The sequence below is a fragment of the Hyposmocoma kahamanoa genome, unplaced genomic scaffold (genome assembly GCF_003589595.1).
Source record: "Hyposmocoma kahamanoa isolate Upper Pololo Valley unplaced genomic scaffold, ASM358959v1 166, whole genome shotgun sequence".
NCBI lineage: Eukaryota > Metazoa > Arthropoda > Insecta > Lepidoptera > Cosmopterigidae > Hyposmocoma > Hyposmocoma kahamanoa.
In genome coordinates, this window is record NW_020653601.1 from 1007132 (window position 1) to 1020132 (window position 13001).

Sequence of the window (13001 nt, forward strand, 5' to 3'; positions counted from 1 at the left end):
CACCATTTTGGCCTTTTATAGATTAGTATATGACGGTGTGACCTCCTTAAGTCGTCATCCCACCTTTTTATCGCCTTTTTTTTCTCGTATTTAAATTTAGAATTATTCCATAGTTCTTTTGCCTCGCGTTCTGATTTTGTGTCGTTCCACCACCGTCACGCCCTGCTCGATCGCGACAGCGTAAGGAGCTGTTAAAATTCAACCGCGTCTAATTTTGATTCCGTTACTAAGTTGTAAACATTGACTTACAATTATATGGACGTCGGGTCCGCGCTAAAAAGTGTCCGAACTTATATGGCGTTAAAATCGTATACAGAGCGTCATTCACGCTTTAGTCTTCGTTTGTTCGACTGACAGCGAAGCAAGCAAAATTAAACAGTACTGCGATGACATTACAATTTAAATTCAACGTTTTAGCTTTTTCATATTCCTTGACATGTCACTACGTTTAAATAGGTTGACTTGGGACATTTTTTTCGTGGTTTTTGTATTAGACCCGTCGTCCATTTATTTGTAAGTCAATGGTTGTAAATGATTATTCATTACTAATCTAAATCATGTGCCAACTTTAATAAGTTTATAACCACTACAACCTTTATCATGAATACGTATCTGTAATTCAGTATTTATTCCTTTTGGGGTAAGTGCTTACTTAATATCTTAATATTCATCAAGTTACGGAGTGTTTTGTAATAATGTACCTCTTTTTGTATACAATACCTTTCATTGTTACAACCTGTTTTGTTACCTTTCCTTCTCCTTAACCGACTTCGAATAAATTTGTGGACCTGAAGTTTTCTGTTTTACTGCAGTAAACCTGGTCACGGCTTGTTAGGGTTACAACCCTTTGACTCAATCATTGAGGGTGAAAACTAAAGGTGTGTCCAAACATAAAGCGGCATTCGAGCGCGGCTGCCGTGCGCGTCTTGCCGCGCTATGATTGGACGACTGCCGCGCGCGGCAGCCGCGAGCTACCTGCCGGCAAACTTGTGTCCCGCGAATGCCGCGCGTAGCTGCCGCGCACCTTGCACGCCGTGTTTAGACACACCTTAAGAAAAACGTCAACGCAGCAGTATGGTCTTGCACATTAGAATCCGGGTCAGTACGCTGCTAAGTTGTCTGTTCACATCTGGTGATCGCGAACATTACCTTTGAGAACCTTTAACACTAGCAGAAACTTACTAGACAAGAATAATCCCTTCATACACATGCCATAAAATAATTACAATTGAATCAATTTCTGTATATTGTTCCAGGCAACTGCCTAGTTATAGCAGCTGTGCTGTGCTCTTCAAAGCTGCGCAGTGTCACCAACCTGTTCATTGTTTCACTGGCCGTCGCTGATTTGATGGTAGGGGTTGCCGTGCTGCCCTTCTCCTCAACCAGAGAAGTGTTTGAGGTAAGAACTTTGTTCTTTATTTAAGAGTTGAGACACTGGCTTTATTTCAGAAAATATTTTTTTTACAAACGAATTAAAGCTATTTGAAAAATGTATACCTTACACTATGCGTGTTCTATTTATTTCAGTTGATATAAAAAAATAATTAGTATATATCAAGTAGGTACCTATTGAAAACAGCGGTTTTCTTGGAAAATTTCGAGGTAAGTTTGTGTTTTCTTTTCTATGGTAGAAATTTTTAGGAACATTGTTTTCACACCGTATGCTCATCAGTGTATATCCTGTCAGTTGTTGTATTTCTGTTATGCGGAACTAACCAAAGCCATTTGAGATTGTATAGACTCTTATTAAAACAAAAATATTAATATGCTGCCATCCGCTATGTGACAGTATTTTTTTTTAATATTATAAAAAACCCTAACCCAGTTTTAGATTACTGAAATTGTTTCGTAGAATTTTACTGGTTCCACGGTGACACGTTAACTAACTTTATCTGTTTTTAAATAGAGAATTTTGAGTTTTATCTCTCAATGTAAATCTAATATTTGACCACAAGTTAGTGAAAACCTGGCTTTTGGAATGGCAGAAATTTCTGATGATTCGTATAAAATGTTCACACGTGTAAGCCTAATTATACCATCTTGTTTGTGATAGCCATGTAAGATATACCCATCTAGCTTCCATACTTAAGCCTAATTTACTTTGTATTTTAATATCATTACCCGTTGTCTTTAATAAGAACTGTTATTTGTAATATGGTAATACATTGTATAAGTTATTTGCAGTAGAATATTTGTTTTCGTAATTGGCAACACAGGGCTTCAAAGAAAAAGATCGTATTTTGACATTAAGCGGAATAAACCAATTTAAGTCTGGTTAATCGTGATTTGTTTCCTTAGTTGAAGGATTGTATATGTATATATGTTTTTTTAACGACAAACAGTGTACTATGTCCAGTGGTCTACTTCCGTTCTCGTCCAACATCCGTCCGAAACAATTACCGTCCAATAAGGCTCGACCAAGTTAAAAAACGCATGATGCGAATGAAGCTTCATACGTGACATTATATTTTGTATTGGTCGAGTATTACTTACTTATTTGACAGTAATTGTTGTTCATGTCGGACAAAGAACGGAAGTAGACTCTCAGATTCGTATAGTACTTTTGTAATATTAAGTGTGCATTTATAATATCCCCAGTGAGCAGCCCTCCGAAAGACATAGGGTTTTTTGAATTTTCGATCGCGTTCAGTATATACCGACATACCTGAAGAAGTCTGACGCTCTGAAATTCACGAAAAGTTACTTTCGGACTTTCTTGCACATAAAAAATCATTAAACACAGTGTAGTAACAATCCCTTATAAGTTCTATGAACATTGATTTAGTTGTAATAAATGACGTGGCGAACGATTTCCAATACGCTATCTACGTGTTCCCAATAAATAATGACGTCCATGGCACACAGAAAGTAAAAATAACTGCAATCTCAGCGAAGATACTCAGTTGGACCTATTGCTTTACTACGAAGTTTGCTATATAGGACCTGATATCTTATATGCGATTGTTTACATAGCTATAAACCATTTTTTTATGATAGGTGACTGGACAAACAAGTCGTGCGCCTCGTGGTAAACGACACTTCTCCCCATAATAATTGCAGTAAACAATAAAAACAGTTTAAGTGCTTAGAGGGCGGGGTACGTGTACCAACAATACACGGAGTTACACATGCCTGAGCTCAGTCCGCCATTTCCGGTTTGTTGCTTTGTACGCTATGGACGTGTTAATTATCTCACACAATATCTCTAAAAACGCTTTATTTTGCTACTTTGGAATGCAAAAATTAATAGTCGCATTTGATTATTTATACACCACATATATTACTATTACCCCTTATTAATAATACATGTATTAGGGTATGCTTTTGAAAGAAAACAGAAAAATGAAGTATAAATATGGGAAATAATTGAAAGGATAGTAGAGGGATATTAAGATTTCATAGTGTCAAACATATCGACAATGGAAAGGTAAAACGTCTAACGTGTTTTTGGAAAATATTACAGGTGAGCGATTTAAAGAATTTTTTTAATGAAAAAAAAGCTTCATCTTTTCCATATAACAAATAAACTAAGAGTTATGTTATTTCTCTTAAAAAACAATACGTTAAATCGCTCTCCTGTGGTATTTTCCAAATGTACGTTAGATGTTTTACCTTTCCAGTGTCGAATACGATTGTGTGAGTTTAGAGGACAGCGATTCTACTACTACGTAATCGAGGCTTATGGGACTTCCATTGTTTTTTCTTTGCAGTGCCACTCAGTCTGGGACATCATGTTGACAAGTCACAGGTACCTGTACTTTCACCAGCACCCTTGCCTTTCAAAATCGGAACTCTGTAATTCACACGTTACTCTTTGATGGCAGAAAAAGATGTAATGATATTACTTAACTGGACGAACTCTTTCACAAGGAAGCCCCTTTCATTTCTTACAATGTAATAGAACCCAAAGATGTCTAAATAAGTTTTCGGATTTTATTTATTTAAACGCATTAACGATATGTAAATGTATTCGCCTGTGGCGAGGAGGAGACCCGTGTCTGGTGGGACGTATAAATTGGTTGACGATGGTCATTTATGATCTATTTTTACGTTCAGTACAGGGATTCATTTGTATCATCAACACTTTGATTCATATATTTCTCGAACACGGTCAATGAACAATAAAATGGCAGGCTATGACGCCATTTTGTTTCGATTGGTGTCATATAATGACAGTTAAATTAAGATTTAAAATAAGCTCTGTACCATTTTCAACAAGGTCTAAAGTTGTAAAGTTCAAATTCAAGTGTACTATTTTCTCTACATTTGTACAATATACAATGTTACTTCCTAGGCTATTTAAAATCTAGATAGACTTTCAAAATAAAGACGGGAATGTGAAGCGGACCAGTAGTGTCACAGTGGCCTATTTAGATAAACTTCAGTACAAAAACATAACCCAGCGTAAGTACCGTAATATAAAAACAACCAGGCTACACCTGGCTTGATATTCAAACCAATTTCAACTTTACTGTCAAACATGTTAGACATAATATTAGTTTGCACTTTAAGCACAATGTTCGTAAAAAAATCTCAGACAAATTTCAAACTTCGAACGCGAATAACAAAATTCAATCTCATCTTGAATTGTCAGCAGTGAAATATTTTATTTAAATTTAGTCTTAACGCTTAAGATTTTAAAGTTGAGATTTGCATGTAGAGATGATTTTAACCCTTTCAGTGTAGCATCTGTTGCGAATACAGCAGTGCCTAATTACGGGAAATGATGGCTCCTATAGGCGTATTATGCGGTCAGAGGGTTATTTAAAGCATTAAATTTTATAATTTTCTCTAATACAATTAAATGAATTATTATTTTATTCGATATCTTATTAATTTTAAACTATTAAGTTGCACGGTCGACGGTTCTAAGTGCTTTTGAAAGCGGCAAATAAATAGTCGGCTTCCAGTTTGTAGCAATATAATATTGACTAAGTATATGTTGCCCTCTGCGGAGAAGTCAAAAAGAATGTCTTAATACATTTAAAAGTATTTATCTTTTATTGCCTAAGAGGTTCTGAAATAAAAAAGGATTTGTACAAAGTTGGCGGCAAAACACAAGGGGCTTTCTTTGGACGTGGGACACACAAAGAATCCAACTAATTCAAAAGATCCGAGTAAACTTTGGCATATTTTTTAATCCATTATCGGGAAAATGGACTCGGTTGAACAAAAACCACTTAGAGTTGTTTCTTTATCATACTACAAAATAATGTTTGTGGTAGGAGTTTCGTATACACGTATTGCATTTTTTTTATCTTTCTTTGCCAACATTCAAAAAATTCCAAAGTCCGTGTACTAAATCACTCCTCAATAATAAAATTTCTTAATTAGATGTTTTTTTTAATCTTTAGGTCCTATTTTAATTAAAAAAACACATATAATTATGACAAAATTAAACTTTTACAAAAATGTTACGTTTGAATTACTCTTACTCAATTCTAAGGGTGAGGCCACACGAACGTAATTTTTTGAGTTGCAATTCGCGTTTTTTGAGTCTCGTTCGACTAAAATTCGTTGCGCCAGACGAACATATTTCGTAACGCTTTTTTTATATAATACCAAGTAACAGCACGACCGAGTCGTGCGTCTGGTGGTAAGCGACACACCGCAAAATCAAAATCAAAATAATAATAATCTTTATTTCATAGGTAAGCAATATTACACTTGAAATCGTCACATTGGTTGAACTCTACCGCTCATTCGCAATGCAGATTCCCCTGAGAAGAATGAGCAAGAAACTCTAGGGGTTGCTCTTTGTAAATAACATTAAATTAAATGTGTACAACATTCAACATTTACAATACATTTTTTTGTTTTGAAACATCAGATCGAGACTACCTCCAAGAGCTAAACGGGTTACTATTAAATTTTAAAATTTAGCATATCAACCAGAATCTTGTTTCAGAAGCGTATACATTGGCCCTTAAACGAATTTGTGACTTTGTGAAGACGACTATCAAGAACAGCTAGTTTGTTTTTATCCCTTGTATCAATCTTATGTCTGTCACTATTTTTCATAAAGAAATTACTATTTCTTTTAACATAAATTACATTTTCATAAACGTACTGTGAGGCTAGTGTAAGAATGTTAATTTCCTTAAACTTATCTCTCAAAGGTACTCTGGGGCCCAGATTGTTAATTACACTAACCGCACGTTTCTGCAGGACAAAGATTCTATTGATATCGGCAGCATTACCCCAAAGCAAAATGATGTATGTCATTAGACTGTGAAAGTAGCTGAAGTAAAGCAATCTAGCGGTTTCGACGTCTGAAAGTTTCCGTATTTTTTTAATCGCATACACTGCAGAGCCGAGCCGTTTTGATAACTTACACGTGGACCCCATTGCAATTTACCTATTCATAGTAACCTATCCATAATTGTTGCAGTGCCACGCAGAGTTTTAAATCGCAAAGATCGTAGGGGCACTGCCGCTGCGCCCGGCACCCTGAGACTTAACTTGACAAGTCCCATGTGTAATTTCACCAGCACCCTTACCCTTCAAAACCGGAACGCAGTAATGCCGCGGCTTGGAAATAGGTAAGGTGGCAGTACTTCCCTGGACGAACTTTTGAACGTGTTTCGTAGGTGTTTATGTTATATTTAATGTAATGAATCATTAGATGATGTTACAAAAAGAAAAAGAAGCTGGGTGTACGAGTATTCACTCAATATGGAAAGACTAGTTGTGTAGGCAGTAACATGATAGTAAAGTTTATGTAAACATCCTAATTAATTCATAAAATTCAAACAATCCACTATTGCCAATAAATGTTTCCTACACCCCTCTCCCCACACAAGCGCGTCACACGGTGCGGCTGAAGTTCAACTTATCTTGCGTCGCCATGTGGCACAAATCGGAGTTTCATAACATGAAACCGAATGCAGAGTAAATTTAGCTCCGAAAACGCGACTTACAAAACACAAGATTACGCTCGTCTGGCCTTACCCTTATGTTTTATCACTGACAGCTGATAAATATTGGACAACATCACATATATTGCTCTGATCCCAAAGTAAGTCGCTAAAGCACTTACGTTCTGGAAATCGAACACACCGACTGTACCACAAACACCCAGATCCGAGATAAAATAGAAAAATTAGTTTCTACACTGACCCGGCCGGAGATCGAACCCGGAACCTCAGAGATGGCGACACCATGAGAACTGGTGTGCAAGCCACTCGATCACGGCGGTCGTCAAATGATCCCGTGAACATTCATAATCAGACTCAAATATTTCTTTTATAAAAGAAGTTACGTGGGTTGATAGGTAATTGCGGTTGTACCATATTGGAATTTTTGTTAGAAAAATCCAACGCGTAAGCAAAACGCATACCCACAAACAGCGGTACGGTCTTGTATTACCTCATAAAAACACGTCGTTATCCACCGTACTAATCTAGTACTCACATCTTAAATATGTGCTATGAACATCCATAAATCAATACCTCCAATGAGCACTAACTTTATTTTTTGGTCGTTTTCTGTTGTTTTTTGTTAATTTACTATTATATGTATTATGCTCCACGAATTTTGTGAAAAAAAAGAAACAAAAACAAAATTCGAAAAATACAAAAAAAGCGAATTCAGGTCCAACAATTAAGTTGCCGTAGTGTTCATTATAGGTATCGAAATGTCATTTAATTTATCGGTACGTTTCGGTGTGGAGAAATACTTAGCGGAAACTGCAAAAAAAAGCATTGAAAAATCGCACTAAAGGGATACTCCGTAATATCATATTCCGATGTTTTGTTTTACTGTAAACTCCGTTACTGTCCTTGAATGGGTTAAGTAAGTTTAAAAGCAATAGATTTACGAAGAAACAAGTCCCATTCTTTTTAAACTTAACCCTTCTCTCGCTGTAATGCAAGCCTCGTCAAAGTCAGCGTCGGCTGGTTGCTCGATCTCACACGGACTATTCAGCAGCGGAATATAAACGCGTTGGAGTAAGAAGAAATAAAATACAACGGAACTCTAAATCGAGTAGCTGAAGAGGTAGACATTTTTACTTGTTTCGAAAGCAAGTTCATGAAGATAACACTGTTTTCGCTTTGTTCATAATTAATTCTATTTTGTTGTTATATTATGCATTATTATCCTTTATTACAAACTGGCTTTAATTAAGTGTTATTAATTTTCAATTATATTATCTTATATGATTGATTATTATAAGGAATGCTACACCATTGTATTGGTATGTTCCTGAAAAATTTGCTGTATGTATGAAATAAATAAAAGATGCCACACACTTCCATATGCAAATTAAAATCCAAATATGGACCACTAAATCTTTGTGTGTGGCCAGAGTGTCCGCTCAAATCGAGCATCTGAAGGCGTGGGACGTGTGGCGATCCTATCAAACAAGTGCGTACGCGTAATGTCCTGGGTGCCGGCCGAGTGGCGCAGCGCCAGCAGGAGGCTTGTTTGCGTCGAGCGGGCCGTCGCGTTCAAACTAGTTTGTGTTTTGAAACAGTGATACGAGCGTGCACGTCTTGATGGTCGAGGACTTAGAATAATAACGCATAGAAACCTAGTCCGCATACGCTAAGTGAGGCAAATTGAAGCGCTCCCAATGGGCCTACACGAGCGGGCGGGCCGTCAGTGCTCAAGGTCAACTTGCACCGCGAACAGCTCCAGAATTTTAGCTAAAAATGACGAAATGTGCGGTAAATGAGTGTAAAAATATGTCAGACAAACATAAAATAGATACTAACATCACATTCCACAAGGAAGTAACGCGTATCAACTTGTATTTTTATATAAATATTCACTGAAACCGAAAATTAACGTACTATTAAAACTAGCCTACATGAATTTGATTTTTGCCTCACTTGTGACAGTTCGTTTGATATGAAACTATCATTCTATGCGTTATTATTCTAAGGTCGAGGATATAATTATTGTCACTACAACTTTTTCTATGGGAGACACGTGAAAATTAATTTTAGTCACTTTTAATCTTGATTTAATTTTCTGTAACATATTTGATCACCAGTTAACATCCTTGTACAGTCGTGAAATTTATCTTCATTCAATCTCAATGTTTGAAACAACGTAGAAAAGTCTCCAAAATGCTTAATTGCTTAACAATATTACTTTTGACTCATAGTACCTAATATTTTAGACATACATTTTCTTCTAAATACATATCAATAATGTCGTAAGACAGAGATGCCATGATGAAACGTAACCGGCTCACAAAGCACTTAGCGTCCGAGCACTTCGCGTCCGAGCACAGCGTCCGAGCACTTAGCGTCCCAGCACTTCGCGTCCGAGCACAGCGTCTGAGCACTTACTCGTACCGTTTGAGCACACAGCATCTGAAACGCCGAACGCTTTTTCACTCATGGTAACCGTTCGGCCACGGAGGCAGTACATTAAGGAGGTATTATAAAAAAACGGAATTTAGATCCGAAAAAATAGTTTCATTAGCAACTCTAGGAAAAAACGTCAAGTCCCCAAACTGCTGGCCCCATGCTATATGGGATACTATAGCTTAAGCCCTCTCCTTGGAGCCCGTGCTCTGCATTGGAACGTATTCGAGAGTGTAGATGATGACGATACCATAAAACGTTTCAGATATAAAATAACAAACACTTGCTTACTTCAAAAGATTACGACAAACCCTACACGTCGGAAATATATTAATACATTTTCTTACACGTGACCATGGAGTCTTTATAAGACAGCGCGATACAGAAATCGGAGCCCATCTTCAAGTTTTCTAAATAGCATATGTCAATAGCAATACTCCGCCTCCTTGCGTGAATCAAAAGACGGGGCAAACATTTTCTTTGTTTCAATATTGAGTTCGGCATGCGCGATGACGTACACGTAGCTGGCACCGAATTCTGCAGGCTTTACAGTTCCAGTAAACAAATTCTTACTTATAATTATTACACTAACATTACAACACTCAGAAAAAATTCCTTCGATCCGGCTGGATTCGAACCGACGTCTTCTAGCTTACCGTGCCAGACGCTATACCAACTAAGCCACGGAACGAACCAGCGGACCTTACGAATTTTTCTATGTGCTTGCGTCGAGTCTTTTTATTTGGTTTTTCAACGACTTTTAAATCGTAGCGAAATCTATGAAAGATTTATCACCCAGTTAGTACCTTTACAGCTACCAGTCCCGGAGAGAGATGTCGCTATTCACTGTATTTTAAATTTTTTTTATTGAATTGATATTCAGTTAGGTATTTTTATGTGAAATTACTCCACTAGTTTGTTATAATTATTAATACAAAGATCGAACACTCAGAAAAACTTCCTTCGATCCGGGCGGCATATAATGCTTAGTTGGTATATATAGCGTGTGGCACGGTAAGCTAGAAGACGTCGGTTCGAATCCGGCCGGATGAGACATTTAAAGATTTGCACACTTTCATAGCCCCGCGATAGAAACCTTGTGTCGCGGGTACCATGGATACACACAAATTACACCCCAAATAAATAACAAGCATAATGTCCTGATAATGTTCGTCCAAGCAGATAAAAAAAATACAATGGACATAACTAGGCGTAAATCAAAATCAATTGTAAATCAAAATAAAAAAAGTAAAAATGCTTGCAGTAAAAATGGGTATACGTGCAGAGCAGATGGGATGTATTAAAACCGAAACTAATCGTGCGTGTATCGTGTTCTCTTGTATTTGTGGTTGAGATATTAATGTCAGTACGTCAGTAATAAAATGGCAAGAAGGCACAGCACGGCTGCCAGTGCTGTTAGACACCTGAGCAAATAGTAAAAACACAGACCACATTAATATTTTTTTTAAATGATGATGTAAAGGAAGCAACAGATTTGAAGGAAGAGCAGATTCCACCTGCGCCAAGCAGTAGAAATAGATAGATGTCAGAACTTCCCTGGACGAACTCTTTCACAAGGTCTACTTCTGCTAAAACCACTAAACCTACCATTTAACGTTTTCTGTAACCGTTAGTGAGAGAGAAACTTCCCAAGAGTGACAGGCGTAGTGTAGTACTTTTCAGGTTTTTACGATTTAAAGCTCCGAGCGGCACTGCAACTGTTATGGACAGGCGTCTTCGTCCCGTCTCTTGGACAACGGCGGATAGAAGCCTAAACCCTCTCTTTAAAGAAGACACGTGTCCAACAGTAGGATGAATAATGGTTGTTCTTTATGTTGAAGATGATAACTTGGCGAACTCTCTGGCCAACCTTTCAAAATTGACTTGGCGAAGTTAGATTTGTTGCTCTAGTACTCAAAGTACAGGGATTTTCCTAACTTGAGATCAAGTTTTTATTATTTATGTTAACGCTTTTCAAAACTACATTACCAACGTTATGCTCAGGGGAACTGGAGCCAGCGAATATGTAAATATGTGAAATGTAAAATGCGTCGTGCAATCTGCATATTTACATATGTCACATATCTTTTTCGTTCGGTCGGGTTTTCCTTCATATTCTGATGTTTGTATTAGATTGTATATTTATTCATGTGTATATTGTATTTTGGTGTTTCTTAAACAGCCCCAGCTTTCGAAGCGTCACCATTTTGAATAAAAAAGATGGATTTGTCACTAACATAAAGTATATAGAGTACATTCGGATCAATTTATACACCGTTTAGCTGCTTTGTGCACTATTAACTGCCCTTCACCTGGAACTCCGTAATAATTTGCAAGATTGCCTGTAAGAGATCGCTGTGTAGCGATAAAGCCGCCGATTGTACCTTTCACAATATTTTGTAATGTCTTTATTTTGTCGTCGATAAAGCCAATTCTATTCTATTTTATAGTTAGATAGACACCGTCCACTCCCATAAAGCATAGTATAATAAGATAAATAGGGTAAGTCCATACAAACATAGCAGCAAGGCTTGTATGTGTGCACCAGTCGCGCGCCTTGTACGCACGCACACATTTGCATAATCTTGCGGTGCATTCACGTTGCATAGCGCAGGATGTCGCATTTACCATTAATTATAACAGAATTGAAGCGTTCGCTCGTTGTTCATAAAATGACGTCATTAATAGTAGATGTATTCAATGTTGATTGTGGTAGTTTGTACACGAGTGCCTCAAATTCAGAATTATTCAGCATTTATTGAACAGAGATTTAGTATGATATTTAATAGCAGTAGATCTCCTTATAAAAGAGTTCGCCAGGGAAGTACTGCCACCTTACCTATTTCTGCCGCCAAGCAATAATGTAAGCATTACTGCGTTCCTGTTTCGAAGGGTAAGGCTGCTGGTGAAATTACACTCGCAATGGGCCTTGTCAACTTATTATATATCTCAGGGTAATGGGCACAGTGGCAGCGCCCCTAAGATCTTTGCTGTTAGAAGCTCTAAGTGGCGCTGTTATGGATAGGCGTGTTGCTGACCCCCAGGCGCACGACTTGTTCGTCGCATCCCTTGGTATTATGTAAAAAATATATATGTATAATATAGCTGGTGCTAACAATCGTTATTTATTAACGCTGCGTTGACACCGCTGTGTTTGAATATGTCTTAACTTGTCGTGACGTCATTACCTCGATGTCATTGTCACAGTCTTTTGAAATATCTCCTTTAGTAGTATTAAATTTGTTGAAATAAGTTTGAAACATAAAGTGTAAACTTATACTCGTATTGTATATCTATTTAATCAGCAATAGATAATTGTAATAATAATAATAATAATAATAATAATAATAATAATAAATTTCTTTATTTCCTCCACAAAATTTAGATGTAACCAACGAACAAATTTGATCTTATGAAATAGCAATTTGTGGAGACTGGTGCCTAAACTAGGATACCCTGTGTTTTAGGTCACCAGGACTCCACCTCCAGTAGATATGTGGCCAACATGGGTATAATAAAGTGAGAATACAGAATTTAAACAAATTTAAAATTAACTTGAAACTAATAAAACAGCCAAAAAATGAAGTAAACAAAAAGAAATTTTAAAATAAAAACAATGATAAGCATGCATTGAAGTGTGTGTGTGTGTGTGTGTGTGTGTGTGTGTGTGTGTGTGTGTGTGTG

The 13001-nt window shown here is 37.0% G+C and overlaps 1 protein-coding gene across 1 annotated transcript in view; it reads left to right on the forward strand.

The window, feature by feature from the left end:
- Positions 1–1246: 1246 nt before the first annotated feature.
- The window catches only part of LOC113225526 (octopamine receptor Oamb), a gene marked incomplete at its 5' end in the record, with an annotated part of 32045 nt that continues 20290 nt past the window's right edge, over positions 1247–13001 (forward strand). Inside the window, one exon of the mRNA XM_026457849.1 lies at positions 1247–1399. Coding sequence (XP_026313634.1) covers positions 1247–1399 — 153 coding nt within the window. The remainder of the gene's footprint in view (positions 1400–13001) is intronic.